Here is a 21040-nt window from a genome sequence, read left to right as displayed (position 1 = left end):
ATTCGCGTTGCGATACGATAGCTTTCAAATCAGTTATTAATCGCCGATGACAGTTCGAGGAATTTCAAGTTGCCAAAATAAACAAAAAAATAATTTTTAATCACGGAAAATGCTGACGGACACGGATGATGACTTCTTTTTCGAGGAGGATAAGATGTAAGTACCCGATTGGGCCCATCAATTAACAAAAACTCTCTGCCCAGCTTTATTTGAGCACAACAATCTGTTGCGATGTGCCAAGTATCTGTTAAAAATCAATAACCGTCCCAACCGAAACATATTGTTGGAATCAGGCCAGAACCGCTGCTCATCCAGTTGGATGAGGACAAGGATCTTCCCGTGGAGGTGGAGAAACCCTCCGCAGCTCCCCTCGAGACCACCGTTATGCTCTGCTCTCCGGCGGGCTTTTCCTCCGATTCCGGATCCGGGGACAGATTCGGCATCGAGTCGGCCAATAGGCAGAAATATGAGTTAGATCGTCTGTAAGTCAACCCCGTTGACCCGGAATCGTTAGAATATTGTTTTTACTGTGGCCGCTCGTTATTTAGAAAAGTGTAATTCAAGGTCCTTTTATCTAAGCAATTTAATATTTATTAAACATTATTTAATTACGAACTTTTTTGTATTATTTATATTTAGAATTTTTTAACAGTACAAATTTTGTGTGTGTTATATTATTATTCAATTCGGAAAATATTTCAAACGAACTTTGTTTTTATCAATAAATAAAGTCAGTAAAGTTAAATTCGAAATAATTTAAGTTTTAAATTAAAACCACTTACAAGGGCCAAGATAATTGTCAACCTATTATTTGAAGTTTAAATTCAAAATAAAAAAATATTTTTATTTATTTTTGTGGCTATTGTCATTTATAATTAATATTATTGTATAGTTTTCGATCTTATTTAACCAAGCGAGCACTGTATCCTTATTGTATTTTGAACTATAAAATAACCAGAACTAGAGCGGTATTTTATTTTATTTCAATTACTGATAAATAGGACAAATTTAATTTTTATTTCTGTGTAGACATCTAGATGCTTATACTAAACAATAACGTATTTATAGCTAGGCTAGCTAGTGAATTAAATAAATTACATTAATTTGAAGCGTCTATTGGCATTTGGATTACTAACAATCGAAGTCGATATTATCACGACGCCTTAGCCTAAACTGCCTCGATCAACAGTTTTCCCAAACAGCAGTAGGTAAATTAATTAGAGTCCAATGGCCTTGCTAGAACTGGTAACATGGCTAATTAGAAAATTTCACCGATCGATGTGAGTACGTATGGCAAATTGATATAAAATCACCCACACATAATCGTATATTTTAAATCAAATAGCACGCGTAGTCTACGCTCGAATCTTTCTTCCAATTTGACAAAACTAATAGATATCCACTTTATAAATCTAAAATTAGGGGTATGACAGTCACCACAAATGCCGTTGTTATTACCAAGGATCAAAGCAACCTTATTGGAATTAGCATCGGTGGTGGAGCACCCATGTGCCCCTGCTTATATATTGTACAGGTGAGTTTTAACTTTAAGCTTTGCATAAAAAATATACTGAACAATCAAACAAGTAGAAATAAAATAATAAAATGTTACCTAAATATTAATATTAACTATATTTGTTTACCCTTGCTGAAGGTTTTATTATTCTTTCCATTCTAGTATATAAGTAGAAACGAGATGGATCGGTAGTCTATATCAAAAAGCTCATACAGGAGCAAACGCAAATATAAATTAAAACAATTTTAACTTTTTTGTTTTTAAATATATACGGATGTACTTAGAAAATAAATCGGATGACTATCGCTCAAATAAGTAACACAGAAACGATAAAAAAAATGTTAATCTACAAAGCCTTATTGATTTTAAACTAGCTACAAGGATAAATAAACTTCGGCTCGCCGAAAATAGCTTGTTTTCTTGAATAAATAGATGTGTATATTAAAATAATATTAATCAAAGCGAATTTCATGAAAATGCAATTTTATTCAAAGTCTTCTTCCCACAACCGAAATTCAACTGATATAAGTGCAAGACTATCTGTACAATTTTCGGTGAATTTGTGGGAGGAAGTTTTTTCAGTGATTTTGAAGTGTTTTTACATTAGTTTTTATGAAAGTGAAAGTTCTGGAATCATCCTGCAGTGCTGACCGTTGTACGCCTCCAGGGATTTGGATTAGCCTTAAAGTTAGTCATTTTACGGAGCTTGAGGAACTCGGCTCTTTCCCGCTTGAACCAGTCGCTGGCCTTTTGCTCCAGGCGCTGATCCATCCGCATCCTTTTCCGCTCATCATACAGCCGCCGACTCAGAGCACGGTCGGAGGTATGGAGATGAAAAGGCTTGGGACGGGTATAAGTAGACTCGATTTGCGGGATGAACGGCTGGCGGTGCAGGTAGTCCATTGAAGAGCCAGGATTGATCCTGGGAATGAAGTCAGTCGACTTTGTGCGCTGCTTCTCCTCCTTCTTGCGTTTGTGCAGCGCCTCCATGGACGCGGCCAGGGTGCCAGGACATCGGGGCCTCGTCACCTTCTGCAGAGAGTTGAGGTAGAGCTTGCGCCTCTCCAAACGCTGATGGAATCGCTCGAAATTGGGCACAGGTCTACTCCGGAACTGGTACTCCATCCCTTGGATTTTAGCCAAAAGCTTGAGCTCCTTGCGCTTCTCGCTGTATAACCTTTGGAACTCACAGGCCCGAGGCGTCTGCTTCTTGGTCGTCTTGAGCTTCTTGGACTTTCTCTGATTCTGGCCACCACCAGCCGGTTTTCGCTTAAGCAAATCATTCTGCAAGTCCTGCTCGCGGAGCACTGCCCTCAGCCTGTCATCCAGCCGATCGACGCCAGGGATCAGCTTGGGTCTGATATGGGGATCACATTTGAAATGCTGCACGGACCACTTATACCAGTCGGTGATGGTCATAATTTGGCTAGCCAAATGTAATTGGGATGTTGATTTATTTTTAAATAATTTTAAAGCTTGAACGAAAGTCTACTACTAACTTGGTGAGATAGAAACAATGTTTGGCGTTGAAATAAAATGAATTTAATCAATACCCTGATAAATGAATTCTTCACGGCAGAACAAAATTTGAAACTGTTCAATTTACACACCAATTGGTGGTAATTTAATTTATAAGTAGTTGTGACCCCAAGCGCCTACCAAAATAGACTTCAGACTGGCAGATAGTTATCGCTCCTTAAGAAATAAATTATAATAATCCCTCTTTAACTCCAGATCTTCGATGGAACGCCTGCCGCAAGGGAGGGATCCCTGCAATCCGGGGACGAACTGCTGGCGGTGAACTCGGTGAGCGTAAAGGGCAAGACAAAGGTAGAGGTGGCCAAAATGATCCAGACGGCCACCGACGAGGTGGTCGTCCACTACAATAAGCTGCACGCTGATCCCGAACAGGGCAAGACACTGGACATTATCCTGAAGAAGCTGAAACACAGGATAGTGGACAATTTGTCGAGCAATACGGCTGATACTTTGGGACTCTCCAGGGCGATACTCTGCAATGATTCGCTGGTGAAGCGACTGGAGGAGCTGGAAGGCACTGAATTGATGTACAAGGGTCTGGTCGAGCATGCCCGCCGCATGCTCAAAGCCTACTATGATCTCCTGCAGACCTACAAGTCCTTCGGGGATTGCTTCACCCAAATTTCGGTCCATGAACCCCAGCAGCGAGCCTCAGAGGCTTTTCGAACCTTCGGGGAGTTCCATCGCACCTTGGAAAAGGATGGATTGGGGATTATCAAGCAGATAAAGCCAGTGCTGGCCGATCTGGGAACATATCTGAACAAAGCCATCCCGGACACAAAGCTCACTGTACGTCGTTATGCGGATGCCAAGTTCACATATCTCTCGTATTGCCTGAAAGTCAAGGAAATGGATGATGAGGAGCATGGCTTTGCGGCCCTCCAGGAGCCACTTTATCGGGTGGAGACGGGAAATTATGAGTACAGGTTAATCCTAAGATGCCGCCAGGATGCGCGCAGCAAATTCGCCAAACTACGCACGGATGTTCTCGAAAAGATGGAGCTGCTGGAGTGCAAACATGCCATGGATCTGAACAATCAGTTGAGAAGCCTGCTGGAGAGCTTGGCGGAGCTTCACAGGAGTTTGGTGGAACGACTGGACTCGCTGCCGCCGCTCTTTCCCATTGAAGTGGACTTCAAGGAGACGGACTTCCAGTACAAGTCGAGCACTCTGAAGCCGCAGGAGCTGGATGATGATGAAATCGAGGCCAATAATCATGCCAGCTCCACTCCCTCTCAAGTCGATTGCGGATTTGAGGCTGTGGAGCAGCCGGCGGCCATTATCAATGTGGAGGTCAAGGCATCTGTGGAGTCGCCTGCTTCGCAATCCACCAGTGAGAACGAAACGCTTCTCAAAGAACTGGGTCTCTACGATGTTGACCTGCTATCCAATCCGCAGACCATCAGCAATCAAAAGGACTCTATTGCGGCCCAAAACGATGGTTACGACTTTGATCTGTTCCTCAACCAGGCGACTGCAGCCACCACCAGTTTGGAGAGGGACCTGATGTCCTCGAATGCGGAGGAGATGGATCTACTCCTGCAATAAGTTTTTTAGTACAAATAATATTAAATATATTAGAAAAATATTAAATTATTAAATGTTCGGTGAAAATAATACCACAAGACTATGAAAAATCGTTTTCCTTTTGAAATTTCGCTAAATTTATTATTATAATATTTATCTTTTTGCGGCGGTGGCAGCAAATGAAAAGTATTTACATTCTATGAATGGTACAAAGAATAATAATTAATGAAATATTCGTTATGTTAATTTGTCTGTTTATACAATCTTAAAACATGTTATTTTAAAGTATGGAATTTAGTATGGATTCTATAAATTATGTTGTTCTAGGAGGCACCCGTATAAGAAAATTCCACGTTTCCAAAAAATACCTGTGCAAATACTACTTACTACTAAGTACTAGACACTTGTTAGTCGATTTCTTTTCTTTCACTTTGAGAAATTATTTTAGTTTTTAAATAATTAAAACTTGTGTTAAATTCATTCTAGTCTACGATAAGGGAACCTCGTTACTATCATTTGCGTTGCTACTTCTGCAGAAGAATTTCGCCAAGACAGACCCTATTAGGTAGATCCCAGCCAAAACTATGAAGTAGCTGCCGTACACCACGTACTGATCACGTGGTTTCAGGGCTAGCCCAACTTTCTCCACCACTACAATAGTCAGAATGGTCTGAAGGAGCAGCCCCACCAGGGTGTTAATACCGAAGATCAACCCGAAGCTGTCCTCCACCAAGTTCTCGGCCACCACTGCACCCGCCACTGTGATGATGAAGAAGAAGACGGCGCAGAAGAGTACATAGTTTATATAGGCCACCCAGATCTCCTGCGTCTGGGAAGCATAGATGAGCAGGGCTCCCAGGACAGCAGCACATATGGATATGCCCATCATGTAGGATCCACGTCGCTTATTGGAGTTGAGCAGGCCGGCCAAAATAGCTCCGATAGCTCCAAGCAGAGTGGCCACGGCCTCGACTCCGCCGTTATATACGCTCAGGTGACCCGGGGCCACCTCTTTCCACAGGAATTGGATGTAGGAGATTACCTGCGGATTGAAAATTCTTGTTTTATGAAAACTTTTTTGATAGATTTTAATATACTGAGTCCACTCTGGTGAAGAACATGACAATTATCAACGCATAAGTGCGACTATTTGGAATTCGAATAATTCTTACCATTTAAAGATTTTTTAACGGACTTGTTAACGAAAGAATGTGATTATTTGTATAAAAATAAAGGTATACACAAATATATATATTTAAATTCTGTTTAAAGCATTTGATTTACAACAAACACAACCTATTACAAAAGTACTTCAATACTTGGGTAACATCCATTAAATAAATACGACATTAAAATCTCAACCCGGAAAATAACTGAATACCTCTAAGAAATTGCTTAACTTGCAGAAACGCGAAAACTTAAAGTCGAAAAACACCAGACTCACCTGAATTTGCCCGCACGTGGCCAGTGCCCACCACAGACTCCACTGCAGCACCACGGGATTGGAGTAGGAAGAGACGAGGTGGTACCACAAAAGCCGACACGCGTTGGAAAAGGAGAATGTTGGGGCCGTTTCCTCGCCACCGGAGGGACTTTTATCGGAGGCTGCATAGAAGTAGAGGCTTCTGGGAACTCCAGGGAGGAGTAGGGATACCGCCAGGGAGATGACCTGCGTGGTCAGCGATATGTAGTGGAGCTGCCGGTAGCTCATGCTATCGGTGGACACCAGAATTTGGGCCAATAGGCCGCCCAGGAATTTTCCACTCAAAATGGCAGCCCTGGTGTGACCCGTGACGATCTGGTACTGCTCCTTGTCCACCTTGGCGTACATGTAAGTGTAGTAGGCCACCTCCGCGGCAGTGAAGATCCCGAAGAATATCTGAGCAACCTGCAACATCCTCACGGTTTCCGTCCAGATAAGCAGGGAAAAGAGCACGATCCCGGCCAGCGCAGACAGCACGATAACTAGCTTGTATCTGACCAGATCCGTAATGAGAAACACAATGACCAACTGGGCCAGCACCATGTAGGTGCCCAGGGGGTACACATCCTGGTAGATCTCTTCCGAGGTCAGATTTCCGTAGTCCGAGGACAAATACTCCGTGACGTAGGGCTCCGAGGGTCGAAGTTCCCGGAAAAACCCGAACGTGCACAACAGCAGCGAGATCTTCAGCCAGTTTTTCATGTCGTAAATTGCGATACCAGGCTATTGGAATTCAATCTTTTCCGACCACCGATGTTGCGCGAATTGAAACGTGTCGTAACCAACGCGACGAACGCCAGCCGGCAACTGATCGCGCAATTGGGGAGCGGAGTGTCCCAAACGCTCTCCGGCACACCGAATACAGTAGTGTCAAGAAGTATCCATACACAACAACCCAAAAACGAAAACCGTTTAAGCTTTCAGTGCATCGATACCAATTATTATATTTTTCCTGAGATAAACTCTATAAGTCTTACTGAATGGTAAATAATTTTTAAAGTCAATATTTGCTTTAAAAAAAATAATGATAATTTTGCAGGGTAACGAATTAAATTCCATCACAATTATTTAAAGAAACTAATAATATATTTATATATTTTTCCTATCATCATAGTTGAAGCTAAGTTCTGGTGGAGAATATAACAATCGAAGCTATTTATTTTATACAAATCGGATAACTATTTCTGGAATAGAAACAACATTATCTTTTTAAAAAAATTAGTTAAGGATATAAACAAAAAAATGTTTGTTGGGTATAATTAATTTTTTATAAGAACATAAAACAAACGACTATTTCTGCAAAGATTATAAATTTTCAACTCCAATTTAATTGGGGTAGGTACATAGGTTACTCATATATTTTTTGCAAGAACTGTTTGACCTTAAAAGACCGTGAAACAAAATTTCTATTCTGTATTTAATTAAATTGCAGGTTTTTCAGCCTGAGTTTGTCAAATTTATGGATTTAGTCATAATAATGAACCAAAAACGCCAGTTCTCAGAAAAATATACATTAAAAAGTTATCTAAACGGTCAATTGGTCTCACCAAAATAAAATCAATTTCCCAATTTCAAAGATATTTGAGAAATTTCATTGGTTTTCCCGTATCAATTTATTTTCAATTGAGTAAGGCAATAATTAGAAATTCTTTTTATGCTCAACGTTTAAACATTCTTAACAATAGAATCAACTCTCGAATTCAAAATTAGCTGATAACTTTGAATTTGCCATCTTATCTTTTTAGCCTAATCTTTGCACACTAAATTAGGTTTTCAGTAATGTCTAAATGCGAGTATATATCAAGTCGTTCTCATTTTACAACCACAATTTCGAGTTAAAGGCTGATCTAATAAACACCTTTTGAGAGCAATGCTTTGATTTAAAGTTTTTTGGGTTTCCTCCTTGACTACATTAATTAGAATTTTAGGTACTCAAGGTATTTTACTTTAATACAACTATGAAGATGTTTATACCAATATAATTGAAATAGATTAAATGTCATAATAGCCATTAGGTCTTGACATCCGTTATACATTTTTTTTATACAATTTTACGGTATATATACAATTTAAGCTTGCCAAAATGGTGATAATGATGATTTTTAAGACCTGGTTTCTCCGAAACAAAATCAAGAATTTCTCTTTTATTTATTACTTCCGTTTGAGATAATCTTCATAGAGGTTAAGGAGTTCCGGACTTGTCCGTGGTGGTACGGCCTGCAAGGCGTGCTCGAAGTCCACCCACTTGACCTCCTCCGCTTCAAAGCTTTGCTCTAGGGCCCGCAGGGCAGCCTCATGGCAAACGGCTTGGATTTCTGCTCCAGAATACCCCTCTGTCAGGTGCACCAACCGCTCCATATCCACTTCCTTCGAAACCGGCATCGGGCGCAGTTTGATCTTCAGAATTTCCCGACGTGCTTCATTCTGAGGTAATCCCACATAGAGAATGCGATCAATTCTTCCTGGACGGAGTAACGCCTTATCAATCATATCCGGGCGATTGGTGGCAGCTACAATGGTGACATTTTGCAGGGCCTCTACGCCATCCAGTTCGGTGAGCAGTTGGGTGAGAACGCGTTCCTTGACGGAGGAACCTGAACTGGAACCCTCGCCCTCCCCTCGCTCCCCGCCGATGGCGTCAATTTCATCAAAGAAGACTATGGCGGGTGCTACCTGGCGAGCCTTTCGGAATACCTCACGCACTGCGCGTTCCGATTCGCCCACCCACATGGAGAACAGCTCTGGTCCCTTGATAGACAGGAAGTTTAGTTTGCTTTCAGTGGCCAGGGCCTTGGCAATCATTGTTTTTGAGCAGCCCGGCGGTCCGAACATGAGAATTCCCCTTGGTGGATTTATGCCCAGGCGTTGGAACTTCTCCGCATGAAGCAAGGGCCACTCGATGGCCTGCTGCATCGCTAAACGGAGCTCGGATTGACCGCCAATATCCGACCACTGTACGTTGGGGCACTCGATGAGCACTTCGCGCATCGCCGATGGTTTAATGCGAGTCAAAGCATTCTGTAGGTGCAGAAGCTGCAAAGGATTGGGCTGCGCCTGTAGTACCGCAGCATACACTAGGTTTGCAAGATCCGCTCCGACATAGCCATGGGTAATAGATGCTACATTATCGACTTCGTCTTCACTCATCTGGTGCTCTAAAGTCTGGATTAAGCAACGAATAATATCCCTTCTTGCCTGCGGACTTGGGGCACCCAACTCTAGTTCACTGTCCAATCGACCAGCTCTCCGAATGCTCGGGTGCAGAGCCTCAATCTGTGAACTGGTTGCCAGCAGGAAGGTCCTTTTCCCCTTAAGTTGCCTGGGAGTACTCAGCTGATCCAGCAAAGAAAGAAAGGCCAATGAGACGCGCTTGACTAGATCGCTACTCTCCTGCTTGGGACACAAGTTGTGGACATCCTCAATCAGCAGCAGTGTTGGATGCGGATAGTGATTGTAGGCTCGCTCAAAAATGGCAGCCAGTTTCTGTTCCGTTTCGCCTAGAAATTTGCTGTACACTTCGCCACTGTTGATACGGATCAGTTGCACATTTCCCTGGCTGTGGTCCTCTGCCACTGCGCACATGGCTTCCAGGATCATGGACTTGCCACAGCCAGTGGCGCCGAAAAGAAGCATGCCGCGAGATACCCGTAAGCCTAAAAGATGAAAACAATGAAGATGATGGAGAATCTTAAGATACACTCACCTGCAGGCAATGCCCGGAAGCCCAATGCGTACTCCATGCTCTCCTGAACTAGTTGCAGTTGCCTATCCAGTCCTCCTATTTGGGATTTGGTTATACGGTGACTTATAGTTTCATCCACCGACTGCTGGTTTGAATTTTCCGATATCAGTTGGACTTTGGTAACATTGGTAACCTGGACAAACTGCATAGGCTTGGAGTCGAGACTGAGACCAGCTAAAGCCTCTTCCACGGTGCCTTGCCATCGCACCAGACGAAATATCAGTGATTTGTTAAAGAAATTCATGTGAATTTGACTGTCCTTGCAAAAGATTCTATTGACCATCTCTCTTTTAAGAAGGGCTATCGCTTCTTCGAGTTGTCCTGATTTTAGAAAGGTTTCTGTATTGTTCAGATGCTTAAGGGATACGCTGGCAGCCGCTGTGAGGCAACTGGGATCTAAGGCAAAGATCTTTAAGAGATTTCCCCGCAGCTGCGTGCAATGAAGTTTAAAGTCTAAGAAATAACATAATTATTTATTTTTTCTTCAGAGATTCCTCTCGTTAAACTTGGCCTCACTCACCACCTTCGCTCACAAACACTGCGGTCAGGAATTGCTCCGAAATGGGCCACACAATCCTCACCTGCGGCTGGACCGCCGTCGAAGAAGCTTCAATCACCACATGTTGTCCAATGTGGAGCTGGGCCAACTGCATCGCTCCCTCAGAGACGAAGACCAACATGTTGGCATACTTGGCAGGGAGATCTTTTAGAGAGTCCAACTCGAAGTTCCGCTGCTGAAGGCTCCTTGTGAAGATCGCCCCACTTCGCACGTACTCCGCTTCAGATTCGGGACCCACATCACCCTGGGCAATGGCGGAACAGGAGCCTTCGTGATTGTCCCTCGCCTTGGAGGGAATATGCACCCCGCAGGACTCGCAGTGGAACCAACTGGCCTGGTTTTTCTTGCTGCTCGACTTTGGCGGCATTTCTTTGGCCGGTTGCACGTTTTGTTTTCATTTTCGGTGGAGGCGTCATTGGTGAATGGCAAACCGAATGGCAAAGCGGCTCTGCCCTGATTTGGCCTAAAATCACTAAAAAAAATCTAGCTAGTTGGTTTTTTAAGAAATTATATTAGAAAAATGAACAATCAGTTTTTTTTAATATTGGAAATGGTTTTGAAAAAACTATTTAAGTTATCCAGAAGTATTACTTGTGAACATCTATTTGGGCATTTATATTGTGTTTGAACTAAGTGTACAGTTCCAGGATTTCCTGAATCGACTTTTAAACGAAATTGTTTAGGCTTACAAATAATTCATATTACAAAATTAAAATTAAACTTATATAAGAACACTTTTGTTTTATACAAATAAATATAATCCTAGCGTTAACAAAATTATTACATTTTATTTCTTTCAGAAAAAATGGTAAATTTTATCAAATTATATTGCAATATTTATGTATGACAAAGCTTCTTGATTTTATGAACAGTTAAAAGTAAATTTTATGTAATAATTTAATTTTATTTATTTATACTGCACCTTTAAGTGTGTAAATTAATCTTTATAAAATAGCTAGATTCGGCCAAGATGCCAAGACTATCAGTTTTGTGAATTCGGTATTTTCTGGCTGCCCGCATGCAGCCACTCCTGAGATTCATTGTTTGTGAGTCAGACTTCTAAGAGCGAAAAGGCGGAAAGCAGGACCGGATTACAGTGCGGATTAGCTATGAACAGCGAAGCCTCATCACTGCAGATGCCCCATATGACGGACGGGGGCATCCTCCCAGGGGAAGCCAACCAATCGCCCGGCCCCGCCCCCCTTTCGATAGCGGAGGCGGTGTCCAACACGGACTTCTACATCGGAGTGGGCCTGGCCATCTCCTCCTGCTTCTTCATCGGTTCCAGCTTCATCATCAAGAAGAAGGCCCTTATCCGGCTGAGCAAATATGGCGAGGTTCGTGCTTCAGCGGGAGGATTTGGATACCTAAGGGAGTGGATCTGGTGGGCGGGTCTTCTAACAAGTGAGTGGAAAACAAAAAAAGTACCTTTGTTTGGGAATGCCCTTGAAGTGTGCTTATTCTAATGGTAGTAAGAGAAATAGAGTGTCGGTTTTAGCATATAATGGTAGAAGTACTCGGAATTCCATTTTTAAAATAAATGAAAAAAAATTAAAAGGCAGAATATTATGCCTAATAATTATGGCCCATCAAATATTTCAAATTTCATTTATATATTCAAATGATTTTCAACTCGACCTTAGAACTCCTTTAGCGGATTATATTCTTCAATCAACTAATGGCAATTAACATATATGTATTTCCCTTAAACATTGCTTGCTTAATCATTAATGTATCTATTAATTTAAAAGTAAATTGTGAAATTTAACACTTTTTAGATATCGGAATCTTTTTTCCCTGCTATGTATGTCTCATTCAATTATCAACAAAATACCAACAAATAATCTCATTAAGACGGATCGTTCTTTGCATAGATAAACATATTGATGTTTAAGTGCAGTAGTTCCCATTTATTTACAACGCGCACTAAATGATGGGAATACTTTTAATCGATTAGCAGATAATATTTGAAACATTAAATGTATGTAATTGAAAATAATCTATAGAATCTTAAATGTTAAGCAAACCCACTCAAAAAATTTGAATACCGCCTGCAAGGGTATATAGACAGACAAACAAACCCCTTATCTCACTGACTCATTCACTCACCGCCTCTTTTTCTTTACAGTGGGTGTGGGAGAAGCGGCCAACTTTGCGGCCTATGCCTTTGCGCCGGCCTCTTTGGTTACCCCATTGGGTGCCCTGAGTGTGATTATCTCCGCCGTGATGGCCTCCAGATTCCTTAACGAGCAGCTCAATCTGCTGGGAAAGATAGGCTGTTTTCTTTGCATACTGGGATCCACGATCATTGTGATCCACTCCCCGAAAGAAAAGGAAATCGAGGACCTGCAGCTGCTGTTTGACATGCTCTTGGATCCGGTTTTCATCCTGTATGTGATCTGCATCATTGGCTCCACGGTGTTTGTGGCCTGCTTTATCGCCCCGCGTCATGGACACACCAATGTGGTCGTCTATATCTTCTTGTGCTCGGGGATTGGCTCCCTGACGGTGATGTCCTGTAAGGCTTTGGGTCTGGCCATCCGGCAGACGTTGAACAATGGAGGGAACGTATTCCTCACATGGATGCCATGGTTTCTGATCCTAGTCACCGTCACGTTTATAGCCATCCAGATGAACTACCTAAACAAGGCGCTGGATATATTCAATACCAGTATAGTGACGCCAGTTTATTACGTGATGTTCACCACCTTGGTCATTGCTGCATCTGCCATCCTGTTCAAGGAGTTCACCCACATGCGGTTCGACGATATCCTAGGCGATGTGTGTGGCTTCCTTATCGTAATAACCGCTGTCTTCCTGCTCAACGCCTTCAGGGATATTGATATATCGCTGAAGGATGTGAGGGGTCTAATGCGACCGAAAATGCAGCGGGTATCGCAGTTCGACGAGGAGGTGCTGGTCACCAGCAACTCCAAGGAGCGACGCCTGTCCTACGGATCGGGGGACATGTTCCGGAAAGCCTGACACAAGCAGCGCTACCAGGTCTAGTTGCATCCTCCGCAGCGACTGGCCTGAAGAGGAGTTTACTCCGCAGACGAAGCATTGGTCCAAATATCTGTGCATATCACTTGCCCACACACATCTCATCCCCATCTTTGTTCCTTCGATCTTGTTATTCACACATTCGCTAGCTTAAGAACTTAGATTTAGGCTGAAATTATATTACAGACGATTTACTTAACAAAAACGATTTGTCTTTGTATTTGGCTTTGAAATGCCGTTTTTTAAAATTAAATTTCAAAACTTATATTTTGCTTATAAAATGATTCTCAAAATTAGATTCATTTCGGTCAATTACCATATATTCAAAACAGCTTACGACTCTTAATAGCGGGATTAGCGATATTCAACATATTAATGACTATAAGAATTTAAATTCTTTGTTTATCACTATTATTAAAGTATAAGCAAAAAATTAATTGAAACTTATACAAGAAATGTTCAGGTAAATACATTGTTTTTGTATATATACATATATATGCGAATGCTCAATTCAGTTTCAATACATTTTTCAATATTTTCTACCTAAAAAAGTGTAATAGTATTTTAAGTGACTTTAAACATATTTTGATTTTAAAAAGTTAATTGCGTGCTCAAAAAAAGAAAACTCCGTTGCTAACTGACGAAAGAGTGAACAAATATTAAATGTGTTTAACTTTATATAGCCGTTAAAAAGTTTCTTTACTTTTTAAACCAACTTTACTGGAATTCAATCAATGTAGTGCAGACCGATGGGCTTTAAAAGTTGATCTTCCTTTTGCTGGCGAAGTCTTTCCTTTTGGCTTGGCCGCTGGTTCTTCCTTTTTCCCTTGGATTTTTCCGTGTTAAATGGGATCACCCTGGGTTTATTGACGAAGGTCTCCCGCTTCCTTTCTTCGCTCTTCTTTTCTGGGCTACTCCACACTTGGGGCATTCCCGTTCCATAGAGCCAAATGCAGCTGGTCATACTTTCGGCTGTGTGAAAGGAATTATCCGCTGAATCATTGAGACTGCAGTCCGATGATGGAGGATTCTTTGGTCTCCGCAACCCACGCGGAGTGAAGATTTCGGGATTTGTTATGAGGGGAAATCGTTCGCTCCCGTGTTCCTTGATTTGTGGAAAAGTAATCTTCGACGTGGCGGGGAGTGAGTCCTGCCCCAGGGACTGCATGCCGAAGTGCCGCATCATGGCCACCGCCTCCTGCTCCGCCGTTCCAGTGTCATCCCAGTCCTCCATGGTGGCGTGCTCGCCCAGCGGTTTCGTTCCCGCTATTTTTTGGATCTTCTCCATCATTTGGAGACTGTGCCGGATTTCCCGGCCCTTTCCACCAGCTGATTCATGCAGTTGTTCCCGAACAGTCAGATGTTCGTAGGGATTTTTTGGGGATGTCCTGAACTCCAATTTTCTCTTCTCCTCGTAGGCCAACTGACCCTGGATGAGGTTAAAGCCCGGCTCCATATGCACTAGGTCGTGCTCGAAACGCGAATTGGGGACCCAAGCCATAATCGGTGTTTCTTTGACTCACAGTTCTCGGAATTATTGAATGCTATTTGCTTAGTACTTTGAGAACCAAGAAGCAGGCTTTTCATTTTTTCCAAAGACTATCAAAATTTAAAAATATAGCTTTGCTATCGATATCGATAACCAAAACAGTAATTTCCAGGTGAATAGCAGAGTGGCCAACAAAAGAATTGCCTATAAACTGTTATTTAATTAATTGCTAAGGGGTAAATTAACTATTAAAGATGAGCTTGGTGCGGCTAAGAGTGTTGCGTAATCTCAACCGTAATGCCCTAATTGGATTTTGGAAGGATTTACCTCGATCAACCGCTGTGAATGCCAACTCTTCAGCTGTCAACTTTCCGGCCGCCATTAGAACGCTGAAAACATTTAACAGCGGACTGCAACTACGCATCCTAACCAAAGAACCGCTCTCTGCATTTACCCAATCTCAACGGCAGTATTCTTGCGAAAACATAGGTAAAACCATGGAGGAAAACTGCGTGGTCCCGGACGTGATTGCCAAGGCCCCGGCGCAGACGGCTGTGGTGGAATATCCCTGCGACATTGTGGTGAAGCCGGGTCAGGTGCTCACGCCCACCCAGGTGAAGGACGAGCCGTGTGTGAAGTGGGAGGCGGATGCCACCAAACTCTACACCCTCTGCATGACCGATCCGGATGCTCCGAGTCGCCAGGATCCCAAATTTCGAGAGTGGCACCACTGGCTGGTCGGCAACATTCCCGGCTGCGATGTCGCCAAGGGCGAGGTGCTTTCCGCCTACGTGGGATCGGGTCCTCCTCCGGATACCGGACTCCATCGCTACGTGTTCCTGATCTACGAGCAGAAGTGCAAGCTCACATTCGACGAGAAGAGGCTGCCCAATAACAGCGGTGATGGACGTGGCGGCTTCAAGATCGCCGAGTTCGCCAAGAAATACGACCTGGGCGATCCCATTGCCGGAAATCTCTACCAGGCGGAGTATGACGACTATGTGCCGATCCTCTACAAGCAACTGGGTGCCTAATTTCAACGCTATATAGGCAGAGCTATGGCACACAGTATATGCATGCTTATATAAGGGCGGTCGAAATTGGATTTATAATTCGCATATCTATTGTAACATTAAGCCTGAAAAAGACATTTGTGAAACATTGTTGCTGGCAATAAAATTGTTAAAAACATCGACTGCATAAGCGACCTTTATTCATTTTATTTTATCTCACGTATTTAGTTACTTTTTACCAAATATTTTGTTTCACTTTCTTTGCTGTGCTGTGTGTTGTAATCATTTCTTGACTTTTAATGTAGTTTTTTCCTCAATCCTTGGTTTATATCTTATCTAATATATATTTTTTTAATTGGTTGTCTATAAATAGATTAATGACTATCTAGGGCATAGTTTCCAAAAAATACTTCATTATTTATTGGTGTGGTGATTCTTAGGCTAGATAGATATTTAATGACAGTACCAACTAATGTCGAACCGAGAATAAAAATTTCGTTTGAATTTGGTTGAAAGAGCTTGCATATACTTTATAAAACATTTTCTTTAATTTAAGTTTCATACAGAAAATGTTTCATACATAATAAAATCAAATGTTCAATTGTCCGTAATTAACAATCCCCCCTTTAAAAGAAATTTTGTGGGGCGGTTATTTATTTTTTATTCATTTCAATTACTTGCTAGTTTTTTATAAATAGGATTCTTCTAGCGTCATATAAAATGTTATGCTTACCAAAAATCAAACCACTCTTGTGTTTTGGAGATACATGATACAATTGCTATTGACTTCCTAGTGGGAAGAACATTTCTGATCATATTTATTGTGGGAAAGTTCTTTATTTGTTTAAGCATTCTGATCTAATTACAGACTTCATATAGTCAGGATGATTCTTCATAATGTGTTTAGTAAAGGTCTTTAATACATTCTAGATACGTTATCATATAATTCATAAAAGAGTCCTGAAAAAGAACCTACTTTTCGTTCGCTAAAAGACTTGTGTAGGTCTGGATGTTAAGAAGAGATAAGGTCTGTGCCTTTAAAATTATCTGAGTGTTTTTTACTCTAAAGCCGGAAAGATGCTGCGGTGGTCCTTATATTCTGTTTCACTGATTGCCTGTAAGAAAAACATTCGGGATAAGTAAATGATGCCAATAAGTATAACGAGACTATCGAATATTACAAAATATTATATTAACTTACCACAAGTTCGTCAAAAGCCTGCTTGGACAACCAGTGAAAGCAGGGACTCTTCCACTCGCGGGCAATGGCCTGCTGGTCCTTGACGTCCTCCTCGGCGGTGGATTTGGAATCGGAGATGGACTTATACTTGGCCCACAGATAGACCATGCTGCGCATCTTATATACCCAGAGCTCGTTGGGTATGCCGCGAATGATGTCCTGGATCTCCACCATGTTGAGGTCTGTGAGGTTATCCAGAAAGGTGCGGTTCATCAACGTAAATATAGTCTTTAGGGTGTCGTACGGCACATCCGCGTTCTTCTCGAGTCCAAAGTGAGCGGACTTGATGATTGCATAGACCACCTGCTCCGTGGTGAGCTTGGGCAGATTGGGCAAAAAGCAGTGCTCGAGATTGAGGTTGCCACATTCCAACAGCTGCTTGTCGATCTCCTCGCCTACATTTTTGTAGTCCTTCCACCAGTTGGCCCAGTCCTTGTATTTCTTCGATTCGTGCAGCGGTGCCCACTCGGCCCTCAGGCGCTTCCTATTGCGCTTTGCGATCTTGCGTGCCGACTTGGCATCATCGGCCACCGACTCGTCCTCCGAATCCTCATTGAGCACTACGGCAGCTTCCAAGAAGTCCTCCTCGGTGGCGTTCTGGTTTGTACTGTAATTGAAAATCTGCTCGAAGAAGGACAAGGCATACGAGTCGGCCTCTGGTTGCGGAATCTTCTTCGGCTGGTCGTTTAGATAAGGAATCTTGAATCCACCCATTAGGAAGCCGCGTTTGCGTGCCACACGGCGCCACTTCTTGACCGACTTGGAAGCAGCCTCAGTTTCCAGCGGGGGAGCGGGAGCGACGCGCTTCTGGCCTAAAAAATATTGAAGGGGTATGTTTAGAGTCTTGCTGAATAGATTTGCAGATAAATTTCGTTTTTATTTTACTATTATTATGGGTAATTAAAATTAATATGGTAATGGTAATTATCATTAGCTTACCTTTTAGCTTTCAAATGATAGTTAAATAATCGTTTTACTTTGATTTTTACTTTTTAAAGTGATTTCTAATTGAATATGTGAATTAAAAAAAAAACTTTATAAAAAACTATCAAACTGTTGAGAAATTGTTCTTAAAGTGAAAGTCTATTAAATTCGATTTCCTAGGAGACAGCTAAGTTTAAATTATTTAAGTACTTACCGACTTGTACAGGAAATCCAGTGGCGTTTGGTGGCCTATATGCCACTCCGGCAGGTTTGCCTGTCTGTGGGCCACCTTTTACGGGGGGCTGGCCAGTCCTTACAGCCTGTGGTCCCGTCTTCTGTGGTTGTGTTCCTTTCTTCTGAGCCTGCGGTCCAGTTTTTACAGCCTGAGGTCCAGTTTTGGCTGTCTGGGCTTGTCCTGCCACCAGTGGCTTTTTGTTGTTTACCACAGCTGTTTTCGGCTTAGGAGCTAAGTTGTTGACCTTATACTGATTGGGTGGTGCATTGGGCGGTTTCTTCTGGACTACAACTGCATTGCCCGGGCGTATATTGCCGGGCTTGTTTGGCTGGTTGTTCCTGTTGTTAAGCACATTGTTCCTGCCCGTGGCAGTGACGATTGCAGCAGCCGTCCGTGGGTTGTTCCGCAAGTTCTGCACTGCCTTGGCGGCGGGCTGGGGTCCCGGCTTGCGAACAGCCCCACCGTTGTTCAGGTTCATCTTTTGAAGCTGGTTGCGCTTGGAGTTGAAGGCGCGCTGGCTGGCCTCCCAGCCGGAGCTACTGGCTCCTCCTCCACCTCCTCCGCCGCCTCCGCCACCTCCTGCCCCTCCTCCACCACTGTTCGACCGATAGCCAGAGCTCTGGAACGAAGAGGATTGCGATTGCGATTGCGCCTGCGAGCTGTTCCAGTTGTTGCGAGAGTCGTTGAACGTGCGACTGATGTTGTTGCTGAAGCCGCCTCCAGAATTGCTGCTACTGAAGCCCGGTACTCCTGGTCCTCCGACTCCTGGTCCTCGATTGTTGAAGTTGCCTATGTCGCGACTGTTGTCCCCAAAATTGCCCGAGTTGTTACCGAAGTTGCCCGAGTTCTGTCCAAAATTGCCTTGTTGTCCACCTCGTCCGTAGGAATCACTGAAACCAGAACGCTGGTCATCAAAGTTTGGTCCTCTTCCTGGGAAATTGTCATTGTTAAAGTTGCCCGAGTTGCGTGGATTATTTCCTCCAAAGGAAGGGCCATCGTTTCCTCCAAAAGAAGGGCCATTGTTTCCTCCAAAAGAAGGGCCATTGTTTCCTCCAAAAGAAGGACCATTATTGCCGCCAAAAGAAGGCCCATTGTTTGGATCAAAAGAAGGTCCATTATTTCCGCCAAATGAGGGTCCGTCGTTGGGACCAAAGTTGCCGAATGAACCCTGATTCCTGGGCTCGTCGTTGAAGAATCTATCGCTGTTGTTTTGCGACTGCGGACCGCGATAATTGATCTCCGAAATGCGCATATCCGAGTTGAAATTTCCGGAGTTTCCGGCATTGCGGTTTACGAAATTCTGTGGGGACTCCAGTTCCAGCAAACGCGCTAGGTTGCCCAAATTGGATTGTCCTCTGTTGGATGTTCCAAAGTTAGATGGTTGACCCCGGAAATTGTCTTGGAAATCATCGCCTGAATTGCCGCCGAAACGCTGATTGTTTGGATTAAAGCCGGAGCGATCGTCTGCGGAACGCGGGTAGTTGTTGTTGGCGTTGTAGTTGCTGTTGTAGCTACCACCGAAGTTTGAGGAATACATTCCCCCTCCACCGCCACCGCCTCCACCTCCGGAGTTTCCCATTCCACTTCCACGCCGCTGGCCAATGCCGTAAGCGTCGTTTTTCAGTTGGCGATAGTCCATTCCGACTTCTGTTTACCCGGAGTCACCTAATCGTTGGGCCCTCGGCTCTTTGATTCACACGCTTCTCGACGCTTTTCAACACAATTATTGCGGCCTAGAAAATGCTCCCCGAATTTTTCGCAGTCTGTCAACCAGGGTTGCAAGGCAATGGAAGCCGGCTACACAAAAAGGAAAAAAATCCGATATACGGCGTTGGTATTTTTAAGAAAAAATACTAACTTCCCCGAAAGAATATCACCATTAAATTTTTTATAATTCCCGTTACAGCTTATATTAAATGTAAAACGAATATGGAAATAAAGAAGAATTAACACTTTGTTTATATAATCGATACTGTGACCCGTAACAATGAATTTAAAAATTATTTTTGTAAAAAATATAAAATAAAAGGCGCTTGGAATTTGCAATGTAAAAGTATTATTTATTTAACGGACATAACCCCTTTTTGCAACTTAAACTAATTTAAAATTAGGAAATGCTTTTCTAATAAAGGAACCTCGTAACTTCGAAATTTTTCACAAGTTTTTAAATTGATGGAAAATAGAGACTTTCTATGTTGCGACTATTAGGTAATTTTCCCTGTGCTTGGCAAACCGGTTATAAGCCGCATTTATCCAAACTATTGTTTTATTTAATATCGTATTGATTGATTGAAGGTTTGACCGATTTTAATTTTAAACCAGGGATAGCAAATAATGATTTTTGATTTATAATAAAATAATCATTATTTTGGAGCAAAATTAATATTGATTATTATTTAAAATATACCTGTAAAACGATTCAAGGTGTACTACATCTCAAGCGAGACCTTGGCCTAAAACAACTTTGTAAACTTAAAAATACATAACACAAGATTAAATTAAAATTCCTCTGTGAGGAAATCTTAATCAAAAAGTCACAATTTAACTTTTAACGGCGATCGCGAGTTGCGATATTAAATAAATTTCGACAACATTTTCCAAGTCTAATTTGATTGATACATGCATTTTATTGGCAGCCCCAACCAAGGCAAATAGGCACTAAAAAAATTAAGTTTAAAAATAAACTATCGGTTTTAGTATTTCTTTATCCGTGTATTCTCAGTACTCTTAGAATAGTCCGATTCTCTATTCAGTTAAGTATCCAAAGTTA

General features: G+C 42.4%; 8 protein-coding genes across 9 annotated transcripts; 3 read left to right on the top strand and 5 right to left on the bottom strand.

Annotated features, from left to right (window-relative positions):
* Positions 1-21: 21 nt before the first annotated feature.
* LOC108050598 (PRKCA-binding protein) lies at positions 22-4672 on the top strand. Of its 2 annotated transcripts, XM_017132359.1 has the most exons (4): positions 22-156; positions 294-482; positions 1423-1534; positions 3251-4672. In XM_017132359.1, the coding sequence occupies exons 1-4, from the start codon at positions 110-112 to the stop codon at positions 4601-4603; spliced, it is 1701 nt and encodes a 566-aa protein (XP_016987848.1). In that variant the 5' UTR covers positions 22-109; the 3' UTR covers positions 4604-4672. The 2 variants fall into 2 exon arrangements, with proteins under 2 accessions (XP_016987848.1, XP_016987849.1); XM_017132360.1 differs by lacking the exon at positions 294-482.
* Positions 1974-3223, bottom strand: LOC108050600. Its single transcript, XM_017132362.1, has one exon. The coding sequence runs from the start codon at positions 2933-2935 to the stop codon at positions 2150-2152; it is 786 nt and encodes a 261-aa protein (XP_016987851.1). The 5' UTR covers positions 2936-3223; the 3' UTR covers positions 1974-2149.
* Positions 4673-4752: 80 nt separating the features above from the next.
* On the bottom strand, positions 4753-6782 carry LOC108050602 (thiamine transporter 1). Its single transcript, XM_017132364.2, has 2 exons — positions 6027-6782; positions 4753-5624 (listed from the first exon to the last, which is right to left on the bottom strand). The coding sequence occupies exons 1-2, from the start codon at positions 6765-6767 to the stop codon at positions 5070-5072; spliced, it is 1296 nt and encodes a 431-aa protein (XP_016987853.1). The 5' UTR covers positions 6768-6782; the 3' UTR covers positions 4753-5069.
* Positions 6783-7993: 1211 nt separating this feature from the next.
* Positions 7994-10763, bottom strand: LOC108050618 (ATPase family protein 2 homolog). The gene is made up of 3 exons (XM_017132386.1): positions 10328-10763; positions 9769-10260; positions 7994-9718 (listed from the first exon to the last, which is right to left on the bottom strand). Exons 1-3 carry the CDS (start codon positions 10731-10733, stop codon positions 8217-8219), a joined length of 2400 nt encoding a protein of 799 aa, XP_016987875.1. The 5' UTR covers positions 10734-10763; the 3' UTR covers positions 7994-8216.
* A 629-nt stretch (positions 10764-11392) lies between these two features.
* LOC108050595 (magnesium transporter NIPA2) lies at positions 11393-13574 on the top strand. Its single transcript, XM_017132355.2, has 2 exons — positions 11393-11770; positions 12495-13574. Exons 1-2 carry the CDS (start codon positions 11476-11478, stop codon positions 13349-13351), a joined length of 1152 nt encoding a protein of 383 aa, XP_016987844.1. The 5' UTR covers positions 11393-11475; the 3' UTR covers positions 13352-13574.
* A 9-nt stretch (positions 13575-13583) lies between these two features.
* On the bottom strand, positions 13584-14936 carry LOC108050597. Its single transcript, XM_017132358.1, has one exon. It carries the CDS (start codon positions 14868-14870, stop codon positions 14097-14099), a length of 774 nt encoding a protein of 257 aa, XP_016987847.1. The 5' UTR covers positions 14871-14936; the 3' UTR covers positions 13584-14096.
* A 73-nt stretch (positions 14937-15009) lies between these two features.
* Positions 15010-16061, top strand: LOC108050596 (protein D3). Its single transcript, XM_017132357.1, has one exon. It carries the CDS (start codon positions 15113-15115, stop codon positions 15890-15892), a length of 780 nt encoding a protein of 259 aa, XP_016987846.1. The 5' UTR covers positions 15010-15112; the 3' UTR covers positions 15893-16061.
* A 451-nt stretch (positions 16062-16512) lies between these two features.
* LOC108050594 (homeobox protein 5) lies at positions 16513-20061 on the bottom strand. Its single transcript, XM_017132354.1, has 3 exons — positions 18250-20061; positions 17073-17923; positions 16513-16986 (listed from the first exon to the last, which is right to left on the bottom strand). The coding sequence occupies exons 1-3, from the start codon at positions 19907-19909 to the stop codon at positions 16930-16932; spliced, it is 2568 nt and encodes an 855-aa protein (XP_016987843.1). The 5' UTR covers positions 19910-20061; the 3' UTR covers positions 16513-16929.
* Between the last annotated feature and the right edge of the window lie 979 nt (positions 20062-21040).

Source organism: Drosophila rhopaloa, unplaced genomic scaffold (assembly GCF_018152115.1).
Source record: "Drosophila rhopaloa isolate 14029-0021.01 unplaced genomic scaffold, ASM1815211v1 contig_2, whole genome shotgun sequence".
Lineage (NCBI taxonomy): Eukaryota > Metazoa > Arthropoda > Insecta > Diptera > Drosophilidae > Drosophila > Drosophila rhopaloa.
Note: the sequence above shows the minus strand (reverse complement) of the source record. Positions and strands in the feature narration are given on the sequence as shown.